General features: G+C 25.3%; 1 protein-coding gene across 2 annotated transcripts; it reads right to left on the bottom strand.

Moving 5' to 3' along the window:
* Positions 1-775: 775 nt before the first annotated feature.
* Positions 776-25,604, bottom strand: LOC145841906 (plexin-D1-like). Of its 2 annotated transcripts, XM_082949206.1 has the most exons (40): positions 25,365-25,604; positions 23,661-24,640; positions 22,478-22,675; positions 22,262-22,402; positions 22,026-22,129; positions 20,892-21,021; positions 20,320-20,488; positions 19,318-19,426; positions 18,473-18,659; positions 18,044-18,163; positions 17,903-17,987; positions 16,827-17,005; positions 16,462-16,610; positions 16,106-16,211; positions 15,530-15,687; positions 15,273-15,431; positions 14,942-15,032; positions 14,571-14,706; positions 14,177-14,325; positions 13,449-13,625; positions 13,028-13,256; positions 12,470-12,612; positions 12,280-12,398; positions 12,099-12,158; positions 11,872-11,943; positions 11,597-11,666; positions 11,361-11,507; positions 10,982-11,153; positions 10,730-10,845; positions 10,612-10,666; positions 10,325-10,399; positions 8,714-8,772; positions 8,515-8,640; positions 6,506-6,663; positions 6,135-6,282; positions 5,908-5,972; positions 4,278-4,353; positions 3,472-3,546; positions 2,549-2,710; positions 776-1,529 (listed from the first exon to the last, which is right to left on the bottom strand). In XM_082949206.1, exons 1-39 carry the CDS (start codon positions 25,531-25,533, stop codon positions 2,582-2,584), a joined length of 5,790 nt encoding a protein of 1,929 aa, XP_082805332.1. In that variant the 5' UTR covers positions 25,534-25,604; the 3' UTR covers positions 776-1,529; positions 2,549-2,581. The 2 variants fall into 2 exon arrangements, with proteins under 2 accessions (XP_082805332.1, XP_082805333.1); XM_082949207.1 differs by lacking the exon at positions 10,325-10,399.

Here is a 25,604-nt window from a genome sequence, read left to right as displayed (position 1 = left end):
AAATTTCGATTAAAGTTAAAAAGTTTCATTTGAACTAAGTTTTTGTTAGTAAAATTAATAAGTAATTATCAACCGTTGATTTAAATTTAAGATTTAGCTTAGTTTATAGTTCAATTTTATTAGCAGCACCTTTACTTTTTTAATATAGAGTCGTTTTTAAATGTGTTTAATAATGATTTATCTTGCCAGTCTATGGTTAATGTCCTTGGGGCGTTAGGTTTTTATTTTTGTTGTTAGTCAGTGCATTTAAATACTTGATGTTGATCGTTATACATCAAAGCGTAAATAAATATAAGTTTGTTGTTAAAAGTTTTGCTTTTTATTTTAATCTATAAAACCAAGTGTACAGGCAAATAGAAAAGTTGTTAATATCATAAAACAATGAAAGTTTAAAATTTAAAAGCATAACTAAGCTTGTAAAAAAAATCTCTCGTGGTTAACAAAATAAGTTTGAACTTTGAGTATAATTCAACTTAATTAGCTACTATGTTAAAAGTTTTATTTTAAACTTCTACTAACCAAGTTTAGTTACTTGAAGATTTAAAATAACTTATATTTAGTAAAAAGTATAATCATAAAATACAATAAAAAATTTGTCTAAAAATATAGTTTTACTAATAAGACAACTGCACATTCATTAAACAGTCATTAATAAATGTCATTAACAAAGTTGTTTTTTTTATTTAAAAAGTCTCAATAAAGTTAAAACAATGTTCAAAAACTGTAAAAATTATAAAATACGGAATTCACTTTCATAAAATGCTGCCTCCAAAAATTAACTAAAAGCAAAATTGAAGACATTATTTTTGTTAAAAAAATTTGAAAGATAGTTTTTTGATATAAAATATGTTTATTGAGAAAATTAATTTTTGGAATGATCTGGTTAGTCAAATTGTTAATTTTCAAACTTACATTTTTAAAGTTTTGATCAAAATAAGTTCAAGTCAGCTAAAAAATATTTTGACAAGAAATGTACTATGTTGGCTGAAATATAGAATGAATAAAACACAAATTGCATAACAATTAACAGCTCTTCCAATTAAAAAAGGTTTATATTCTACATACTGACGATAAACTTATAAATAGTTTTAGTATTTAGATACTTAAAAATAGGTAGTTTTTAAATTATTTCAACGTAAAGTATAAGTAAATAACTTTAAAACTTCACATAAGTGTTTCTAAAGTTGAAACTAAACTGTTAGTACGAAGAGAATGTATACTGTCCACTAAATTAGTAATCAAATAAAACGAAAAATTCCTAAAAACATTTACAATAAAAAATAAAGCAGCAGTTGACAACAAATCAGTAAGGTATTTATAATGTCATGAGTAACAAAAACTTTAACTGTATCCTCATCTTTTGTCGTTCTTAAATCAGAAGTTTGAATTTTAGTTTTAATCTAGTCTTCAGAGCTTCTTTATATTGTAGAAATGATAGTTGATTTTCGCCATTTTCTGCAGACTTCAAACATTATTATTTATGAAATTCGAAATAGTCACGTTTTTGATTTCTTTCATATCTCTAGTATCTAAATTAATAGTTATCATAATAATTTTTTTGTCGTATAAATAAGTTATTAAGCAAAAGTTTCACTAGTTACAGTTGATTTTGTGATCAAACTTAGTTTAATATAAGTTTAAAATAATTAAAAAAAATTAAGAACAAATTTTTGTCAATTTTCCGTATACTGTTTTCACTTTTGTTGAAATAGAAAGAAAACTTTTATAAAAAAAAGTTTTAGTTATAACTAGATTACAAAACAATCTTTTAATTACAAAACTTCATAACTCTGTTTTTTTATGTGATAAAATAAATAATTTAGTTTTCTACCATTTAGCGTTTGATTATTTTAACATTTAACATACAAGTAACTTATTTTATCGTGTAATTTAAGTGCTTCTTTTTTTGTAAAATTATCATTAAAAAAAGTATGGCTTTAAATCAATTCTTTCTAGTAATTTCCATTTTATTTAAAGAAAATTAATAATATTTTATTAGTTCCTAAAACTAAGTTACATGTTTAACGAAAATATTTATGCATATAGTTACAAAAGTAGTTTTTACTTTAGTATTTGCTTTGTACTTTTATGCTTTATCGTTTAGCAACACTCTAAAATTTTTTTATTCTTTAACCTACACTAAATATACCAAAAAAAATATTTTTAAACTAGTTATTAAGCATTTTAAAACAAGTTTAATAAACTACCGTAAACCCTAAATCTTTCTAGATTAGTAAAAGTAGTATCATGACTTAATAAAACCGCTTATAAAAAATATCTCCTGCATAATCTTTAATGTGTTTTTAATTATTTTAAATAAACTTTTGGTATCAAATAATTTTTAGTATTCTTTTATGATATGTTTAAAGCCAATGTTATAGTATAGTAAAGTTTTAAATTGTTAATCAAATTAACATTGTATACCAAGCTTCTAAATTAAGATAAAAAAGATTTCGTAAAAAGTAAAATCTTTGGTATAATTCTAAGTTTAAAAACTATTAAACTTAAATCTTTAAAAAATAATGTACTATATTTTTTCTAAGCTTACTTCTTTCAGAACAACGTATTGTTTCTTTTTAACTTAGACTGAAATTTCTCCGTGAGTTGGAAATGATAACTCGCCTTCGTCTATTTTCAACAAACTTTTTACGTTATGGTATGCATAGTTTGAAATGTAGATACTTTCGTCTGCTTCCATTGCTTCTAATATCTTTAATTTTTTTCATTGGAATGATGTTTAAAAACCATATTAACTTATATACATTTTTCAAAAAAATATTTTCTTTAATTTTAAGGTTTACAAAACCCATATTGAAATTTAATTTTTTTGTTATTGTTTTTAAGTAATTTGATTTAGAAAAGCGTTATACATAATTTTTCTAACTGTCTTTTAAGTAACTTATAAAAATATTTTTACGGTTAAACGAATTTTTTGATTTGTTTTCGATTTTTTAGTTTTTTGTTATAGACTTAATATTTAAATGATACATTTTAAAAGTTTCTTAAGTGTTTCTTTGGAAAAAATATATAAAATTTTACTGTACTTATCTATTGATTTACACTTTTTGTATGTTTTTGATATATACATGTAAACAGTCTTATATTGTTGCTAAAATAAATTAAATATTTTGACTATTACTTTGTTGACTATGTAGTAAAAAAATTACAAACGAATGCTATTGAGACTTTATAAAAAAGTTAAAGAATATATAATTTAAAATATACTACAAAAATAAAATAATAGTATTAAAAGTTAACATACAATAACATTTTAATTTTTAAACAAAAATAAGGACGTACGGTTATAAAGAGTGCACTTTGTTTATTAGTTAAGATGGTGATATTTAAAAGTTTCAGTTTACAAAGTTTTATGTACTATTTTGTTTAGTATTTTATTTGATAAATTTTTTTATTACCTTAAAAAAACTAGAGTTAGCATTTTTAAATTTTTTTTATTCAAAATTAACTCACTTCTTTTGAGTAAGTTTTCATCCAGTTAAACATCTGTTCTACAGCTGCTTTTTTATTGAATTGAACCGGGAATTTCTGTTGATAGTTTTATAATCTAAAACCTTTAATTTTATTTTTAGACAGTTCAGTAGTAAAATATTTTTATCATTAAGTAATATGCGACCCAACTGTACATGCGCGTAAATTGCCTGCCGTATAAATTGTATTTTTCACAAAAAGTTTTGATTTCAATTTATTTATAGCACTTTAATACTTTTTTATGGTCCTTTGTAACTTGTATAAAGTTACTAAAAAACATGTCTAATGTGTAAACTTTTATTAATAACTTTTAGTGCTTTAAAAAATTTTTGCTGTTTTACTCTTAGGTTTTCAGGCGCTTTTTATGAAACATACTATATGGTTTCTAACTAATTAATATTATATTTAAAAAAAAGTCTTTATCAAAACTTCTTACTTCGATTGTAAATCAAGAATAAAAAAATAAAAAGTAGCACCTAATCAAAATAATACTAGAATAGTTTTGAAGTTTCGTCATTCTATATCACTCTATATAAAAAAGTTAAAAACTGAAAAAGTATTTTGACTTTTTAAAACTGTTTAAAATACACCAATCAAAATAGAAATTGTCTATTCAATACTAGAATCGTTTTATAAGTTTTTCTTTATGTTTTGTAAAGTTGGTGATCTTTTACATTTTACTCTCTTCGACTGAGATTAATTTAATATTACTTAATAAACCTTAGCAAGTTTATCATAAAAAATAAATTCTAAGGTAGGTGTAGAAAAATTCAATGGTCAAAACAAACTTTAGACAAACTGTACAAGAAATCGTCCATCGTCTTATTTGAAACTTGTTTCTGATTTGTAACTTTTACAAAGAACCTAACAATGACAAAAACGAATTGTTATTTTAAATAACGTGAAAACTAATGTTTTATACAGATTATGTAAAGTAAAAAAAAACTAGTAATAAGATAAAACTAAAGCTATTTTTTATTAACTTTTTCAAAGTATTAGAAAATTGGGTAATATATAAGAAGTTTATAACAAGTATAATGTTTGCTAGTAATTTTATCTTTTAAGTAGTCTTTTTTGTTTAAATCAATAAAAAAGTCTAGAAAAAGTAAGTATTTCTAGTTTTAATACAGTTTTACTCTGATTTCTTTTTTAAAACATTAATTACATAAAAATTTTAAAGTAGCAAAGTTATTTTGACAACAAAAACAATAGCTTTACGCAATACATTAAAAATTTTGAAAAAATAAACTATTAAATACAATAAAATAGTAAATATTTACCACTTTGACGATAAATATAAACATGGTAAAGGTTTCCTGAACACAAAAAAAAATAAAAAACAGCATTTCTGCTACAATTTATACTTCATGCTTCCTTTTTTTTAATTAAAATTTAAAGCAGTGGTGATACAATAATAAACTTGTGAAGATATAGTTTGTGAACTTCCTTACAGTAATGTTTTGTTTGTTTATGGGTATATTATTAATTAAAGAACTACTTGTAAAAACTACAGCCTTCTAAATGAATACTTAGCAAATAGTATAAAATCTCTTACACTGACAAAACTCTAATAAATATTTGAACTTATTACTAAGCAGACATACTTTAATTTAGTCTTATTACATAATTATCTAAACTTCTCAGCTAAATATACACTCAAATATAGATTAAAGGTTAAGTTATAAACAAATAAAAAAGTAAAACGTACTTTATATAAACGTGACTTTATTTTTTTAGTAACTATTAGTTCATGTCATTAGAATACAAAACATTTTAAATATGAATAACTTTTTAAAAATTTAATTGTTTATCTAATTTTTATGTTTTACTAGTTTACACTGAGAATATGATATAAACTTTATTATAATTAATTTTAAATAAATTTAAATATTGGATAAATAAAAAAAATATAATTCAACTACAGAAACAAATAAAAAAAGATTTTAAATAAACATAAACTAATTTTTCAATTTGTATCATTATTTTCTTGACATTCCATGATTTTTGCTAATATGCATACGTATGTAATTATATTATTACGACAACGGAAATATAATAAGAAGCTTATGATTTTATTTCTCTGTAGTAAATACTTTTTAAAATTGTTCTTTAAGTAAAATATTTCTTTAAGAATTTTATAAATATTATTACAATTCTATTTATAATAATGTGAGTATAATTAAAAGTATGCTTCAGAGTTACAACAGCTTAATTGTGCAACTTAGGTAAGTAATCTTAAATTTAAATAGGCATTGCAACTTATACAAACTTCTATAAAATTATTGAAATAATGAAATGTATTTTATTTCAAAATACAATAATAAGTTAATTACAATAAAGCTAAAATTCTTATAATTAATAAAAAATTTGGATAGTTATTAGAATTAAAACAAAAAACATGTAGCTTTTGAAACTTACTCTTTAACCCAAATTTTGTATTGTTGAACCTCTTTCAAAAACAATAGCTTGTTAGTAGGTGCACTCTATAAAAGATAAATATACAATTACTTCTTATCTAACATATTATTTTTACTACCTAAGCTCAAAAACAGCATAAACTAACATTTATAAAAATTAAAAACGAAATTTTAAAAGCACTAACAATTGGTGTAACTACAACTAATATTTACTAAAAAATTATATACCTTAGTTGGTGCTATACTATTTATAGTACACCCGTCCATAAATGCTTGTGTGATTACATTCAAGCAGCTATCCACAATAGCAGTTTTGTGTATGTCAAATACAAACTCTGGATTTTTCAAAATATTCACCCAGTACCTCAACAGTAAGCTGTTAATTTAATTTTTTCAACATTATGTTTTTAAGTCTATGCTGAAGAACTAGATTACTATTATTCAAAATTACTAAAAACTAAAAGTTTTCAAAACTTTTCTGCAAAAGTTTCGCAAATTTTTTTTTTTTGTTTAAAAATACATAAAATAAAACTATGTGAAGTTGTCGAAACATATGTTGGTAGAATAAATTCAAAATTGTTATTTAAAAAAGTGAAAACCTGTTTGTTTTCCAAATGTGCAAGACATCTTTGTCATTAATTTTGTTTTTGGCAGCTTCATTGTCAAGAAATGTGAAAAAATATCTCACACCAAGAGGTACTTTTTCTGGCTTCAGTATAGACCTTACCACTTCATCGACGTAGACTTGGATTGTGTTCTTTAAAAACAGATAGTAAAATAATAAAAAAATGTTGATGTGTGTTTTTTGACTATCATTACAACTGAGTTTCCAAGTTGAAAAAAGCTTAAAGCACTCAGACTAGGCCATATGGGGGCCATAAGCTGCAAAGGAGCCAAAGGGGGGCATGAGGCCATAATTTTAAACTTACACCAGATATTACGGTCAAAAGCAAAAACAAAATTCTTAGGCGTATTAAAGGGTATTTTTGAAACTTATACTAGACCAGGGCTTCCCAAAATGGGGCCATTTCAGAAACTTAAGGGGCCATAAGGCCATAATTTGAAACTTATACTAGATATTCTTGAATTGATGATGAAGAGCAAAAAAAAAGTACTTGTGCGTATTTGTCTCTTGTTTTTTGAGAGAGGGGGTCATAGCTTTTTTAGTTTCTTCAAAGAGGGCCTTAGAAAAAAAAGTTTGGGGAAACCCTTGTTAGAAGTTTGGCATACTTCTTTAATTTATTTTTTCACTCATAAAAAAAAACAATCATTTTTTTCTTGAACAGTTTTAAAGTTACCTAATATACTTAACTACTGCTTAACATATTTCTATACATTATTTAAACTTTTGTATAGCTCTATACTTTTTTATTTTACTCAATAATCTTAGTTCAACCACATAAAAAATATTTGTCAAATTTATTGTTTTATTTATAAAAACCATATAACTACTCAAAATATGAAATTAAGCGTTTGTTAACAAAAGATCTTAGCGAAACAAGTTTACTGGAATATATAATAATAATAATAATAATTTATACAGTATCCTTCTTTTATTACACTGACACATTTTTCTGTGTGTTAGTGTAATAAAAGAAGGATACTGTATAATTTGTTATGATAGTTTAATTTATTGATTTATCACAGGCAACTGAAATCTCATTACATCTAAGTTTTTTTAAATATTTTAAAGTTTTATTAACGCTTAAATATAAACGAGTTAACACACTTCAAAGGAGCTATCAAAATGTACTTACTTTCATGAATACTAGGTAAGCATTTAAAAACTTAATGAATTTGTATGTCGAACTTGCGCAAAGTAATTTTAAAAGTTGTAGTTTAAAAAAATGATAAATAAACAATGAAATTGTTTAATATGTTATTAAACCTATTTTATATCTTTTAATTATTTAAACTGAATATTAATTTTTCAATAGAACACAAAAAATACTTTTCTTGATTATATCTATATAAAATTTACAAAAGCACAAGTTAGTTATACCTCGAAAAGAACAAATTACTTTACAACTTTACAATTTAATGTTTTAACTAAAGATATTTCAAAAATTAGTTTATCTAAAAAGATTATTACAACTACTTGTTTTTAGTGTGTATAAATATTTTGTGTTGTTAAAAGAACTGTTGTAGTTTATGTTCTTAAAATAAAACTTATCTATAATAACAAGTATTGTTATAAAAAACTTATTAAAAAGTAAGAAGTTACTATAAGAAAAATAATATAATAAATTTTTACTCAATAATTAGTTTTTAAAATTTAATCAGTTTACTGGTTTGTTTTAAAATTATTTTGTTTTGAATATTTTAATTAAACAACATATTAAAGTATTATTAAAATAAATTTCTGTCAAATCTGTTTAAAACATTAAAAAATCCTGATATATTAGTTTTACTTCAATTAAAATTACAGCAGTTAGTTTGATGGATTCTTATCATTTGGTACAAGTATCTGATTTAAAGCTTTATAGCAAAATTATTAGATACATTTATATTTTTTTAAAAACGATAATAAAACTAATAATAATAAAATACATAGGTAAACTAAATCATTGAAAGGGTTTAAAAACTCGAAGGATAAATTTTAGTATACCTTTGCTTTTAGCATTCTTGTCAAAAAGATTTCTTTTATTGGATTTTTTTTATACTTATGTATTGCTGAATGATCAGCTCGTTTTCTTTGCTGGTATTCTGAGGATGTTTCTTCTTTTGGTGGTACCTACATTAGAAAAAATTGCTATTAACAAATCAAAAGAAAATTAAAAAAATTAAAAACAAATGTTTTAACTTACCAAATGGTATAGTTTTCTGTTTTTTTCTATCATAAGTTCTGTATCTTCATTTTGCATATCTGATAACAAATAAGTTTAATTACATACTTTAATCAAACTTCACTAAAAATCTTAATGAACATACTACTAGAACTTGACTCATTTTTAAGTTTTTAAAGTTTGTATATTTTTTTAACCAACTTATTTGATAAAACTAATTTTAGTACTATAATAAAACAGATAAACATAAAGAATTTAAAAATAAATTTTAATTTTGTTTATTTGAAATATTTTATAGAGAACAGTAGCAAAACTTAAAAGATTATACTCTAAAAGTTGGTAGTAAAACTTTTTCTTTGTTTTGAAATCGGTTTTAAATATAAAAAAAGTTGCATGAAAATAGTATTTAAGTAATGTGTATACAATTAACTCAAAGTATCCTTTCAAAAAAATTCGAAAAGTAAATCACGATCTAGAACTGTTTCATTTGAAATTAGAGTAATATTATTGCATAACTAAAATTAAGCCAACAACTAATTAGGTCACTATTTGATTTATATTGAAACGATTGATAATTTTTCAAATTAACAAAAATAATAAACTAAAACAGCATGAATTCTGTGCAAATTTTGCCTTAGCAGAGTTTTCATGGTTTAACTACCACATGTAAAACAAAAAGGTAAGAACAATCTTATTACATATTTGAAGCTATTAAGCAACTATGGAACCTAGTACTCAAACTTTAGTAAAAGCTCACTAATTGCATTACTCTAATTAAAACAAAAATAGTTTACTATGTAGAAATTTTATAAAACTATAGACGATTACAAAATAATTTTGATAATTTTAAATGTAGAACCATTTATCATGCACAAATACTTATAGAAGTTTTTTGAAAACAAATATTTTAGCAATGGTAGTCCAAAGCATATGGCACATGCTCGTTTTACTATTGTAAAGTGTTTGAACATTGGTATCAGATATTTTATTAGAGAGTTATTTTTTAATTAACAAGATTCCAATCTAACACTGATTGTAAAACGGATAGCAAAAATTAGTTATAATTAGTTTTGTTCGTTACATGGTGTGCGTTAAACTCCTTATACGTAATTTATTAAACGACTATATAAAAATTAAAATCTTAAAAATATTTTTGTAAAAATTGCAATAGTGAATTTAACAAACAGCCTAATATAAACAGGTAATATTTTAAAACATACAAAACGGATTGAATAAGTACAACTTTTAGATTTAGAGTTATAAAAAAAAGCTGACATTTATTATTTTTTTCTTATTTAATAAGTAAACGAAACCATAAGTAGAAAAAATTTAATAAGTTTAAACTAAGTGTTTTTTTACCTCAAATGTTCGTAGTTTATTTTACTTTTTTAATTATTTTGAACTATTGTAAAAGAAAACGTTTACTACATAAAAATATAAATTAAATTAAGTCAAATATCCACAATATTTTAGTTTCTTTGTGTTAAAAGTAGTCAAAATTATTTTTCATAAACTATTTTCTATCTATTCTGCTTGTTTCTATGACTAATTTGAAGCAAAGTTTTTAAAATAAAAGCTGCATTTGAATAACCATGCACAACTTTATGGCCAGATTAAGCTAGCTTAACCAACTTCTCAAGAACTCCATGGAGCGAGAAAAACTTTTAACTCGTGACATAAACTCGTTGAAATCACCAGCTTGAGATTCTTTATTTATAGTTGATGTGTTATAGAAAAAAAGTTATTTTTTACGTAACAAAAAAAAACTACCATTTTCAGATAGGTTACTTTTTGGTCATCATAAATAAATACTTTTTTTACGTTTTTCATAAGAAATTATGAAATCAAAAAAAATATTTTTAGTAAATTGTTTAGTTTAATAACAAATTAACCTAAGTTACAGAAAAACTTTAACGAACCTCGTTCTCCATTTAAAGGACGAGGTTTGAGTAACAAGGTGTCACTATTCAATACCTAAAAACAATGTTTTATTACTAAAATATATTTTTTAATTAATTTTTTTTTGGTTTAGCTAACATTGTAGTGCTGTAAAGTGTTGATTTTGACATAATTTTCGTCGACTTCGCTTGTTTTATCGACATCGTTTAACACACTTTCCTTTTCATTTTCGTACTCATGTTGGCGCAAAATTACTAAAAATTTATTATGTTTTGTACAAAAACGAAACAAGAAAGTTTCACTGCAATAAAAACAAGCTTTTTTACTTCTTTTTTATTACAAAGATAATTATTTTGTTATATAACCAATAAAAGTTCATAATGTTCTAACTCATTTCTAGCTCTGATGGTTTTGGTTGTTCACTATAAGGTTTCTCGCTAAACAGCCCTTCGACTATTTTTGATTTCGCTTGTGTTATTGTGTCTATGTTCAGTAACTTTATTGGTCTTGAGCTAATTGTAGTTTCACCTGTTTCACTTCCTTGTATTGACGCATTTAACTCCTATCATAAAATTAAAAACATTTAGTAAACAAAATAGTTTATATCTAAGTATGTTGTTTTGTAATAAGACTAAAAAAACATCTTTTGGTAATGTTTTTTGTATACGGTGTATAAAAAATTTCAAAAATCTTAAAAATTTAAATAATAACCTAAAAAAACCTTAACTTTAAAAGATAAAAATATCCCAAAGCAATTGTTGCAACTAACGATTGTTGTATAATCTATGTTTTGATTCAAAAGAGTGATTTCATTCAAACTGTTGATTGCTTTGTCTGATGTAAGATCCCATGGTGCTAGATTTACTAAGTAGTGAATTGCTTTCGTGAGAAGAAACAAAGGCTTACCAGACTGTTCCTAAATGTTTGTAAGTTTTTTATGACATTTAAATTGTGTTAAAAACATTCACAGATAATTATGTAATGGTATTTTTAAATGTTACTAACATATATGTATTCGTCGTACATTGTTATTGATAACCAGTGAGAAACCATTTTCTCAACCACTGATGCTGATCTAAAAATAATACATTAACGTGATTCAAAATTTCGAAAGCAATTTTTATAAGGTTAAGTGTCAAAGTTGTTTTTATTAAGTATGAAATTAGAGACAAGACTTATCATTAGTTTGCATATTAATATGTTCATGTAAATATATTATCTATAAGTCTTGTAAAACTGTAGTTAAAATTACGGTTATATTAAGCGTTTGTTCAAAAAACCTGCGAAGCAACAGCTTTGGATTTTTACTTGCTTGAGCCTTAACTACGTCTGCCAAAAGTTGAAGCATCACTCTGAGAAAATATAAAAATCTTTAAACACTTACATTTATTTGTATCAGTAAAAGTCAAAACTTAATGCTTTATAACTTTGTAGTAAAACATATAACTTTCACATTGATAGAAAAATGTAGTGCTAATGTACTACTAGTAAATTTTAAAAAACAAACCTAGTAAAGTAAGGAAGATCATCATAAAAAGTAACCGCTAGTAGGGAAGCTAACTCACCCCTAAATAATTTAAATATACAATTAAGTTTTAGTTAAAAAGTGTTTTATTTGATAAGATAGTTTTTTATTGTTTTTTTTTAGTCTTTGACTACTATAGCAGACTAACTTCATTAAAACTCACTTTTGTAAAACATTGAATTTTTTTTGTCCTTCTAAAGTTTTAATGAAAAATACTAAAAACTCTTGCTTGTTTAATAACTTTTCAAAGCTTTCCAGCTTCTTTGATACTGGTTCTGAAAACTGCGAATAAAATTAGTACAAAAATTATGATTTTTTTTTTTGCATACTCGAAACAAAAATAAAAAACTTACGTTACTTTCTTTATGCACTGGTAAATCTTTTGTTTTATTGAAAAATATTTGAGAAAAATATTTGGTCGGTGAGTGATAACTAATATTTTGTGAAATTTTGTTTTCAAAGTCGTCCATATACCCAGTTTGTAGTTGAAAAAACTCTGATAAAATAAAAATAAAACTTAGTACTTGAAATTACTTTTTTCATCAATTTATAACTAAACAAGTTAAAATATTTTATATCTTTACAGTTTTAAAAATAAAACAAGCTTTTTTAACTAAAAAAATAAAATAAAAAGATTCTCACTATGTTTCAACGTCATTTTTTTTTTGATTTAATAACACCGAAGTATTTAATTTACAATATTTTTCAATTTAAGTAATTGTTATAACCATTCTCTAGATATTTATTTCAATGAGAAGTAAACTAAAATAAACTTTGTAGAAAAAACAACAGATTTAAACAAAAAAATGAAAAAATATATATATTTTAGAACTTAAAAATTTTGCGTTTTTTGTAAGTATAAATATTTACAAAAGTTTAGTCAAAAATTTATTTTCGCGAAAAAAAACTACCATCTCTAGCAGTTTCTCTCGTAGAATTTTCCATATCCTCAATTTTGCTCATAAACATTTTGAATCCTTTCTTGCGTTTAGTTCTGTTGCGTCGAAGGTAGAAACACGCCACTGCAATTACCAAAAGCAAGGTTGCTGCCATTGGAACTATAATTTTTAGGTACAATTCTGTTTGTCCGGTGCAGTAGGGAACTTCGCTAAGAGTAGCTTCAAACCTATCTGCCATAACCTAAACATTTTGACAAATTATTCTAAAGTTGAATACTTAACATTCATGTTCGACACCGGTAAAAAACAGGTTCATAAATAAATGCTATCAATTTGAATAAAAAAAACAATATTAAAGGTTCACTAAAAGCATAAACGAGCCAGTACAATGTTTGTGTTATACAGTTGGAAAAGTCATTGATTTTAAACTTACGGTAACTGAAACTTTGCTGTTTTCAAGCTCTTTTAACTGGCTGTTGTCTACCTTGCACAGCATGTTTGTTTCGCTAATGTACGTTACCTCGCACGGTAGCTTGGTGTTCGCACTAGCAAAGTTAAGGTGTACAGTATAATCTTCACCACTAAGTCCAGTAGCAGCAAAATCGATTGCCTGAAAAAGTTTCATTTGTTATAAAATGCATTTTTTAGAGTAAATTTAGTTAAATTTTAAAATAAATATAAATAAGGAGTAAAATAAACTTTTATTTCTTTAGTTATCTACTTATTCAAAAATGTTACAATCTAGATAACAGCATAGAAGCTCAGTCGGGTTTTTAATATTACCTTAAAAATATATTCTACTTAAATTTATCACTCAAATATTTGTTGTAAAAGTACTTTTATGATAAACGGTTTACAAGCAAGTAGTTTGTAATTGACTTCTTGTAATATATTTTTTAAAACAATATCAGAGCATCATTTTTTAAATTATCTAGTGTTTTTTAAACTAAAAAAAGGTAATAAGTTTAAAGCAATAACCTGTCTTTAATCTTAGTAGATAAAGGTCAAAAGAGTTACAGTAGTTTTTTTTTCTATAACAACATATACTTTAGTAGACGTAGCTTTAGTTTTTTTCGTATTTAAGTGTTTATTTTTAGCATTTATTGTTAGTGAAATACTAAATTTTTAATTTTCATGTTTATGTGTGACATTGAAACTAACACTTATAACAATAGTGCCATCAGTTGAACACGGAATTTCATCAATAGCTTCTAAGATAGGGTCCTCTTTATAAACTACATTGCCAATAAACCTTTTATCTCCTGTATCGCCATTAACAACCAAATAAGTTTTTGTATCTTCTAACGCCCCTAAAAAAAATTACTTTTGTTAAAGACATTTAGAGTGCTTTTGAATCTAAAATAATTAATACAATACGTTTCAACCGTTTTAATACAATTAGCATTTTAAGCTAAAGAAACTTTTTACAAGTTTTAAAAAGAAAAAACCTTACAAGAAATTGCACATGAAAGTCAAACTTTTAAATTGCTTAAAATCTAAAATTTTCTTAAATAAAACAGTTAGTTTTAGAAAAGTTATTCAAATTTTTACAAACTTCTGACAAAATTTCGCTTATAAGTGCTGTTATTTATTATCCTTTCTTGTACAGGATTCGAGGGAATGTGACAATCAATTGCTGCTTGCAAATTTTTCGCCTGCTGCTCTTCTTTGTACTTAACTATTGTGCAATTCTAAAAAATTACAGTTTTAGTGTCACATCTAATAAAAACTACCCATACTACTGAAATCAGTAAAATTTATTTAACTGAATAAATAATAAAGTTACTACTATGTTTTAAAATTAAAAAAAAATGTATTAGTTATTTATATATTAATATTTTATGCCAAAGTTAATAGGTTTCATTGTCTACACTAACAAATGTGTTGAGTTTAATGTATTAAAATAGTAAATAAGCATTATTTAACCGTTAGAACATCAGCCATCATTAGTTGAGCCTTCCACCATTTTATTGTGGCAAATATTGGCTTCAACTTGATCTGAACTTTTCCTCCAGCACTAAAATTTTAAAAATATTTTTTTAGCTTTATAAATAAACTATGCTTGTTTTATATTTTATTAGGCAACATCTTTTTTTAAGTCTTAACTTTAAATAACTTCAATTTTGTTCGTAAGTTTTAAATCTTATCTTCAAATTAACCACAAAAAATTTCAAGATTATGAGTATTAGATACAAAAATTACAAAATAAATTAGCTAAAAACGTATTTAATGATATTATAGATGAAATTATGTATACCTTGTAAAAGCGGGAAAATTTCCAATGTAATCAATTTCTGGTAGCGGCGTATAAGTTATATTTTCTGTAATGAATATCTCGCTATCATCTAACTTAGCTAATAGTTTATATGATCCTATTGGCATTAGTGGGAGTTTGCATGACAAACTTTTATTTTTCCTGAAGAAATTTTTTACCATTTAATAGACTTTTTTTTTTGATAATACAAAGTTGTTTTTTAAAAAAATTACGAGCTTTAGTGATATGCAAAAACAAACCTGTTTGTACAAGCAATTTCATCAAGTTTGGTTTCTTCTATGGTAATTTTAGTTAGAACTAAAGTTAGTTTGTTTCCTATGTTCATATTTATTCCTTTTAATTCCATAACACAGTTATTGATTACAAGAACTTTATCGAACCTATCGTAGTCGACATTCTAAAAATATATTTTGTTTCTTAACTTAAAAAGTATATTATAATAATAATCATAGGAAAAATTAAAGTAAGTTTTCAACTGTTTTTACTTTTTCAATAAACTCACTTACTTCCAATATAGACAGTTAAAACCAGCCCGTAGTTTAAATTTACTCTAAACTATAATAAAACTGAACGGTTAATTAAAAATAAACAATACTTGCATGTATGTTAACTATTCAAGTATAAGGTTACATATCTTGTTTTAATAAGCTCCTGAAATAAAAGTTTTTAAAAAAAGTGTATATAAGAAGCACCTTTTTTAAATTTTTACAAGAGTTGACAAAAGTATTTCAATTGCTACCATTTTTAAATAAAACAACTGAAAAATAGTATTATAAGTTAGATAGTGTCTGTCATTAAATAAAAACAAATGTAACCTTAAAATGATAGGTCTCAATTGATGAACCAGTGACATCGTATGTTGTGTGTATCTTTAAGACCCCGTATAATCCAGAACCACCTTTTTCTAACTTGCATTCAAAACTGAACAAATAGAAGTATTAGCTTTAGTGTTTTTTTAATGTATCGGTTTAAAAATTTACAGAAAAAACTAAAAATTTCAAAAATATCACAAAAAGACTTAAAACTTTATGTTATCTTAAAGTTTTATTTTAGTATTTAGACTACAAAAACGCAACTAAAACTAGTGTGAAATTTAATAGTGTAAGTTTAACTCTAAGACAAATAGTAGCAAAAGTTTTATTTGAGAAACCCTGGCTAAAACAATAAAAACCTTTTCGAAGTTACATAAGTTTCATCTTTAATCACACAAGGTACTGTTGAAACTTGAACTTTTTCGAAATCAATAAGTCTGCTTCCTATATTAATACCTTCAACTTTTATTACTGTTCCTCCGTCTGGAGGTCCAGATATTGGGTTAATCTAAATATAATTTTTGGTTTTTAGTAATGAAATTTCATAAAAAAAAAAACTTAACTATCTCAGCTGATCATTACAGTATTTATTAGTAAAAAACATTTTTTATCTATGCTTGAAAACTTACAACATTTTGTGTATACATAGAACCTTTACAGTATATTTGAAAAATTTGCTATCGCTTACTTTTTTTTTTTTAATCCATAAAGTTTAAATTCTTACCGATTCAATGACCATACTTCCGCAGCTCTTCATTTCTGTAAACTTGTTGCCCACGCAGGTAGCAGAACTCTGACAAGATTGTGTGTCATCGCACCACACGCAAGTAGGGTAATTGTGGTGCAAGGCAATGCACTCACCGCATGTTAGAAGTGACCCAGCATCGCAGTTGAACACGGTAACTGTAATTTAAATACAATGCATACAGAAAAAAACTATGTAAAAAATACTTTGATTTAATGACTGCTTATAGCTTGTTTTTGTACTACACTGACTGCATAAATCTGACTTTTGCAAGAGTAGAGTCTGAATCAAGTTTTTCAGTACTTATTAGGTTTAAAATCATGATTGTTTTGAAAGGAAGATCTAAATAATACTTAGTCGTATCGTTTCTACAGTATTAAAAGAAAATATTAGCCTAATAAAAACTACCTACAGCGTAGTTTTTTGTTACCTACATGTGTACGTAGCTTTTTTGTAATAAGCAGAACATTAAAGTTTTAATTTGTTACAAAGCTGCGCTAAAATTTTTTGAACTATGCAGGTTAAAATAATTACTATTTATACCTTTAATGACATGAATGTATTGTAAGTAAGTAAACAATACAATATACATATTTGTAGTGTTCTGGTTATAAAACAAGCCACCAATTTTTCATAGTATATCAACGCATAAGAAGAGCAACTATTCTTTTTTTAAGTATTTAAATTCACTCAAATAACTATAAAAGTAAACAATTACTTTGTTATGAAATAAAAAAGGATAACACTGGTTGACTTATATTAAAAAAGTTTCAAAGTGATTAAATTTTTTTTTTAATCATTTTAGAATTTTTTTTTTTAATTGTTATTCTTTGGATTTTTTTAAAACTATTTTGCTTACTTATAACTCTATCTAGTTATAAATATATACATATCAGTGCAACTTCAATAATTATAACAAATAAATAGTATTACAGCTAAACAAGCAATGAATAACATTTTTTACTTCATTTTAACTGTATTAATAGTTCGTAGCAGTACCCTTTTAATAAAAATGTATAGTGCTAAGTTTATATAATTTAAAAGCATCAAAGTACCTTCTGTTTTATTTTCTGCATCAACTATCAGTTCCTTATCGTATAGCAAAATTTCAACAAAAGACTCGGTTTTGTCACATGACAGCTGTAAATCATTTATATATGTTCAACTGGAAAACAGATATTCAAAAAAAAACAAACCTCTTCTGAAGCTATGGTACATTCGACGCTAAAAGAGTTGTCAGTGTTTTTGCTAACTGTTGAAGGTGACCTGTACGATTGTCCATCGCAAGAAGTATAACCACAGTCGTACTTTTTGTTCTGTTACCAAAATAAATAACACTTAATTTTTACTTATAACAGAATTTACAGACTTTTTTATGCACGAGTAAAGAAGGTATACTAAGAACTTATTATAATTAACTTAAATTTATTATTGACAATTTTTGACCTCTCAGCTTCGAAAATTTTACCAAACTATTTTTTTATATACTAATGTTTAGTTTTTAAACTTACTGAAACAGGATATAACTGAACTTAAGAAAAAAATAGTTTTAATTACTATAACAATAATGCTACTCCAAGTTTACTGCATTCAGGTAGCAACTAGTATGTTTTTGAACAACTTACAATGTCGAGATTAACTGCTTTCAGTTGGACAATTGCACTTTTGTGTGACGGAATGGATTTACTGCTTGTTACTTCTTTTACAGTAGGACACTTGTCGACAGTAAACAAGCCGCAGTCATCATTGGAGCAACTGCTTGATGATCCACACCAAGAACATGTGTACTCTTGCTTAAGACATTTTGAACACCTATTTAACAGAAAAATAAGACTTAGTATTAAATATATTATTACTTTAGCTGTAGCACATTTATTAATATTAAACTGCTAAAATATTATACACAGCTATAAACTTTAAAAATAGTTGGTTAAAATAAAAAATATATTCTAAAACATAAAAAATAATAATTTGTAAACCTTTTTTTTTCAGTATTTAAGTTTATATAAATAGTAATAATAGTTTGTACACTGAACAACGTTGATATTTTAAAACAATTATAAAAACAAAAAAATAGATATTACTTATTTATCTTTATTAAAAAAACATTATCTTTTTCAATATTGAACTAGTTTAAATGACATGTAAAGGGTGTTTGGTTCTTTGAAATTAAACCTTTAAAATAATTTTTTTAGAATTCTTATAATGAAGTAGTTAAAATTAATTAACTAAATTTCTTTCAGTTAAAAACAGGTGTTTATGTAGCTGTAATTATAAATAAATACTTTTTACATCAAAAAATTGTGGCGAGCTTTAAGTTATTTTTCTGTTAATACTTTTACAAGTAAAAACTGTACTTTTCATTACGAAAGGCTTACTTATAAAATTTTAATGTTTTGAATTTTTAACTGATAAGTTATAGTTATGTAATTACTAACATTTATTATAAATAATAAAAACTAAAACTAACGCTTGTTTTGGAAATTCTTGCCTTGTTTTCCCACAATCGAACAGTGTGAAGCTTGAACTCACAATTATTCTACCGTTAATTTCGATATTGATTATAACTGGAACATGATCTAAAAAAACACAGCTATATTAAAGCTAAATTGTTTTAAGCATATTAAATTAACAAAACAGTCTCTTTTATGTAAAAAAAGTTAATATAAGTTACAGCTAAAAGTTGTTTAAACCATTGTATTTAGTTATTACGTTTTTTATTTAAGTTAAACCTATAAAAAAACAATTATCTAAGGTAAAATATTTCGATCCTACTAGCTTTGAAGTTTTTTAACTTTTTTTGTCATTTTATTAAAAAAAATCTACAAAAACCTAATTAAGAAAATATTATGTTTTGACTTTATGTTTTACATTGGTTTTGTTAATTTCAAAAAAGTTTTACATTTCAAAAACTCGTTACATTTTTAATGTTTTTGATGTAGTAATTCATAAAACTTTCAACATTTTTGATTTACGTTACAAGTACATAGCTTTTCAAGTAAGTTTAAACAAGGTTTATAAAAAGTAACAACTTTCAAAATAGTCAAAAAACTAAATATATTTGAGATATTAAACCTTCTGAATTATTACCCTAAAACGCTACAAAACGCAGTCACGCTATATCTAAAATTCCACAGTAAGAAGAAATACTATTGAGCAAACACGGGTTAAAAGAAAAAAATTATAACCACAAAATTTTCACACCGTTCAGATTTTTAGTTATACGTTTGAAATATCTTGCAACTAACGTTATCCCTTTTAACTAGTATTTTTTTACAAAAGTTTTTAACTTTCTTAATGTTTTTGTTTTATTTTTAAGTTTACATTTTTTATAAAAATACTAAGTAATAAAAATACAATATTATCTAGCATTCAAAACTTTAAAAGATTAGATATATATTGCATTAGTTTTAAATGTGTTATATTATATATTATAGTATTTTTAAAAGTTGTTTTCTCCTATAACACTAACTCTTATTAATTGGTAAAAGAGCAGTAGACAAAGCTGGTAAATTTGCGGTAAATCCGTTTGGATTAGTACTTGAAAAATCAAATTTTATGCTCGTACTTTGAGCATTTGCTGTAAGAGTAAATGAACTGTTTAACACGACTTGTAGTTCCTTAAAGGTAATTTGAACGACCTGTAAATAATATAATTTATTAACCATTTTTACGTTTATTGTTTGCTTTAATTTGTTTATAATAGTAAACCTAATCAAATATTTGTTTTAAAATTTTCAACAAAGGCTTTAAAATGTTCTTTTGTTAAAAATGTATGCTTCCCAACAAACACTTGCAATATTTGTTTTAGGCTATATTAAAACTGTCGAAAACTCTAAATAAATAAATGTAGCAATTTTTCACTGAAAGCCTTAAAAATTTTTTATCTAAATTGAATCCTTGTATTTAACTAAGTTTTTATTTTTGAAGAAACTAAACAAAAATACTATGATTTGAAATTTTGTAGTAACGTATTTAATTTATCTAATATATCTGAAATTAAATTTTCTACACTATATTTACTACAAAAAAAGTTATTTTTACCTGCTCTTTCCCAACAACTATATTTTTAGGGGAAATTGTAAATGAAGGACAGCTTTCTGGTTCATTTGTTGTAGGAATCCAATATATTTTGTCGCTATTTTCTTTTTCACATTTACTTGAGCTTGTGCATCTAAAAAAAGTTATTTAATTATTGTGGATCAACTTAAAACAAGTATTTGAAAGTGTCTGATTGGCTTCAATTTTTTTAAATTGCTCAGCATAAAAAAGGTAACAGCAAATACTAGTTTAAATACTGTTCTTGTAAAAGGTAGTAAGTATATATAAATTAAAATTTAAAAAAATTATTATTAAAACTTTTATTTATGGTTTTTTTTTCTTATCAAACATTCTGAAGGTTGATATCATAAAAGTATAAAGGCAAAAACTTTTTCTTTGGTGAAAAAAGCTAAATTATTTTTGCTTATGTAAAATGCTTAGTTTAAGCGTAAAGAATTTCTACAATGTTGATGCTTCAAAATAAAATTCCTTATAAAACGTAATACGAACTAATAACACGATTTTCGCTCATGTAAGTAACTGAAAGTGTTATTTTATATTTTATATTTTTGTTTGCGCTAAAATAACGTAATATTAATGCGTAAAATAACTTTTAGTAAAATTATTTACTGAGACCTATTTTTTTTTAGTCATTTTTAGTGCGGAACTTCATTAAATATATAATTTTTCAATCAATTTATTGAGTTTTTATCTTTGCAAAAAATAGTATTTTAAATTTAAGCCCAATCAAATATTTTGTGTAAATAAAAAACTCTTAAACTTTGTAGGAACCTCAATATTGTTAAAACTAAAAATTAAACAAATAAAAATGAAAAACTAAATATTTAATTCAAATTTATTTAATTTTTGTCAAATTTTACATTCAAATATTAAAGCAAGAACAAACTTAAACAAAATTTCATTAAATTTAAAAAATATTTGAATTACATAAAAAACTATTTAAACTAAACAGATTCATTACAAAAAATATTTAACAACCTATACCTAGATAAAAATACATAAATCAAGACTGTTTCCAAAAATCTATCAACTTAATCTTATATAGTTTATGAAGCTTATGACTTTAATTGCATCAACCTCAGCAATTAAACACTTTTTACTAAAATTGCAACTTACCTTGCTGAGTACACGCACCAGCCACAGTTGGGGTCACGTGACATCAAACAGGACTGACAGTCCGTGTATTGCGTCTCACACGACTCCGCAGGAAACAAGCTCAGCTTAAAATTTCAATAAAAAAATATAAAATGAATATTAAAAAAGCACTTAAACGTAATGCGCGTTTTATTTCATAAAAAGTAACTTAAAATGCTGTTTTTTTAATTTTATTCATAAAAATGTATTGAAATTACCTTATTTTTAGTAAGAGCAAGTACGTTGTTTGTAACCCCTTCGCTATTTCTTGTAGCTGCAGCTATTTTAATCACAGGTTCGAGCTTTGTTGAAACTAAAACCGATTCTGCTATAGACGCAACGGAATCTCTAATGATGAACTGAAAAAATTATAGCTTAAAATAAAAACAATTTGATTTTAGGAGGTGTTTTAAAATTAATAAAATGACACAAACCTTATGCGCTACCCCTTTTGTAGTTCCGACGAAAGTGTACAAGTTGTTGTCAACACTGAACGTTTTGATGCTTGTTATTTGCTCAGAGTTTGAAGTTGATATTTTTGAAGTGTACGTTACTTTTACTGGAGTGCTTTTGCCAAAAGCAAACAAACCTCTGTATTCCAGGTGAAAAGCGTTCACCGCACCACAGTTTACCTGTTAGTTCGTAAGGCTAATAACAAAGAGTCTGCAAGAGATTAATTATTTTCATAAATTTGGTTATTTGAAACAAAAAAAAAGTTATACATTCAGTTATTATTTATAAAAATATGAGTTTTTTCTTTAAAAAGTTTTGGTAGTTGGTTTGGAGTTAAAAAACTCTTTACATTTTTTTATTAAAATAAAACTCTGACTAGTATTAAGAAATTGATAAAAATATAAAACTAATTTAGTAATTTTTTTCATTAGTTTTTAGTACTAGTATGACATTTACTTATCATCATGGTAAGTCGTTGCATTTTTATATAACTTCGAATTCTTATTGACGAAAAAATCAGTACAAACTTATAGTTATTTATCTAATAAAAATAACAATTTTATTTTAACTTAAATATACTCTTAGTTTAATAATATTCTTAATTTAATCTTAATATAGGTCCTGAACAAGACGTTAAAAGATATCCATGTTGTGCGACTCGATAAGCGAAAGTTTTTTTTGTTAGGACCAAATATTTTGAGCGTATTTTTTTCGTTCAATAAACTATAAAGAACTGTTTTTACTGAATTTGATACTGGTATACTTAAAAATAACTTGCTTTGAAGTTTTTAAACGTTTAATTTTTCTTTTTTTATATATATCATATAATAATTTCCTTATTATTTTTTATTTTAGAATATTTGATTTAATTTATAAACCTTTATTACTTCTTGTTTTAGTTTTCTATATTAACTACAATATTTTTTTTATATAACAACCAACGAAAGTCTAGCAAATAAAAGTTTTTTTTTTTATATAATTAAACTTATATAAAATTATGATATAGTTTTGTGATCGAACAGTTCAACTTGTCCATGATCTAATGTTTGATTATCAAATTATATTAAAATAAAACTTTAATGACATGTTCATGACTGATTTCAAGAAGTTAAAAAAATAAAAAACTGAATTTAACACTTTGTTTTAAAAAGCAAAAAAACTAACAAATTTTTGAAGATTGTTCGAACATTTCCCAGATCCTATGATTTCGGCATCATTTGAACTAATACCTTCGAGGCACTGTTCTCTCAGGCTGTGTATGTAGTCATTGATCTTTGAAATTGACAACTTACAAACGTACAATTTTGTGGCGCCGCTTTCAAAATAAGCAACTAAATGTTCGTTAACGAAATCAACATGAACAGCAGTGGACAAATCTTCATTATTTTCATCGATGCACTTAAACTTTAGATAGTTGTAAGACGTTTTCATCGCGTTTTTATATTCATGCGATAACAAGTTCTTGTAGTAGCTGTCGGCCGCCGCTTCGCAAAACCTTCCGATCTCGGTGCTGCCGTCGGACAGTACTTTGACGGAAAACGTGTAGCCGTCGCGACTGTGGTGCGCCAGGAAGTGGTCCACCTGGCCTTCGGAGTACTCATCGGCGGTTTCCACCAGCTCGTAAGAAGATTTCTTCGCGCCCCCTCGCTTGCTCGTCATCAAGTACGCCCTGCTGCGCGTTCCGACGGTCATCATCAGAAAGTCGCGACCGTCCACGCTGAACTCGGAGCTCAAGGCCCTCAGGCCAGTCTCGCCCGGTTGCAGCCCGGCCGTCATCTGTTGGGAAAACTCGCACCTGTACTCTTCAGTAATTTTGTCATCGTAGGGAGTTGAAATGTCGCTCAAATCGCGCATGTGGCAGTTTCTCGCGCTCCCGCACAAAACCGCGAGGTTGAGGCTCGTTGAGATGGCCGTGATCATGTTGTCGTTGTTGACGCATCTCAGCTCGGCGCATGAGCTGTTCACCGCGGCGCAAACGGACAGCACGTTGCACTTGACCGATTTCAAGTTCGGTCCTGTTTTGAGGCTTTTTGATGGAACTAGTTGGTTTGAAGTGACTTGGACGCTCAGCAAGTAGTTGGTGAAGCTCACAAGAGCCGAGCCGTCGCTTTTTCTGACTTCAAAGTTTGTGAAAGGTGAGCTTTCTGTTGTTTTTTGTTATTATTAACATTAATGCTGTTATTATCGTTTTATTTTTAAATCTATAACTTTTAATATTATTGTTAGTATTAATACTATTATTAATGTTTTATTGTTATTTTATTATTTAACTAAACTAATTTCAAATTAGTTTGAGTTGTTACGTTTAATTAAACTGCTCACAAAAGTAAAATTCAAACAAATTTAACTTGTGTATAACTAAGTTTATAAGTCAACTTCTACGTCTTATATAAGATACAAGTAGCTGTAACTTAAAATAAAGCAAAATGTTTTATTAGTAACTATGTTTTAAGAAATCTACTGCTTGAAACAGATAAAGGTATTTATTCTTTTTTGTTATTGTTTTCTTAATGAAAGTAAAAATACTAAAACTTTAAACATCTCCTTTTTTAGTTACGCATTTTAAGTTTATATAAAAAAATAAACTTTAAAACCCTTCAGAAATATTTTTATTTAAAAGTATTAAGATGAATTTTTTTTACGAAAACGTTTACAAATAAAGAAAATTTAGCCAGATAACTTAATAAATTAAAACAACAAAAAGTTTTCAAAAAAACAAAACTTTGAGCATTTAAACATATTTGTTATCATACACTACCTCAGTTTTAAATCACTTTAGCAAAACTTCATAAATAAATAATTTTGTTTGAAAACGTGCTCCCTTTATTGATTGCCCTATTAAAAGCGGTTAGACAATCAATATGTTACCGTCATTCGGTAGTTGACATTCTGTAGAAATATCAAGTGATTGCGATTTTGCATAAGAAAACGCATCTTCTTTGGAGAGCTCCGCTACTGCGCTTCTCGACGGAGGACTTCCAAATGAGTGTTTCACCAGTAGTACTCCAATCAGATATAATTGAAAAAACAATAGCATTCTACTTTTTCAATATAATCTCAATCTTTTTCAATAACATGGATAGCTTTTTTTTTTGTTTTTTAATACAA

The sequence above is a fragment of the Thalia democratica genome, chromosome 8, assembly GCF_965202585.1.
Source record: "Thalia democratica chromosome 8, ktThaDemo2.hap1.1, whole genome shotgun sequence".
Classification (NCBI taxonomy): Eukaryota; Metazoa; Chordata; class Thaliacea; order Salpida; family Salpidae; genus Thalia; species Thalia democratica.
Note: the sequence above shows the minus strand (reverse complement) of the source record. Positions and strands in the feature narration are given on the sequence as shown.

Coding starts and splice junctions, on each gene's coding strand:
- LOC145841906 (XM_082949206.1), bottom strand. CDS start 25,533: ATGCTATTGTTTTTTCAATTATATCTGATTGGAGTACTACTGGTGAAA. Junction 18,660..19,317: donor CAAGAATTTCCAAAACAAGC/GTTAGTTTTAGT, acceptor TCTGTTAAATAG/GTGTTCAAAATGTCTTAAGC. Junction 16,611..16,826: donor GAAGTATGGTCATTGAATCG/GTAAGAATTTAA, acceptor AATTATATTTAG/ATTAACCCAATATCTGGACC.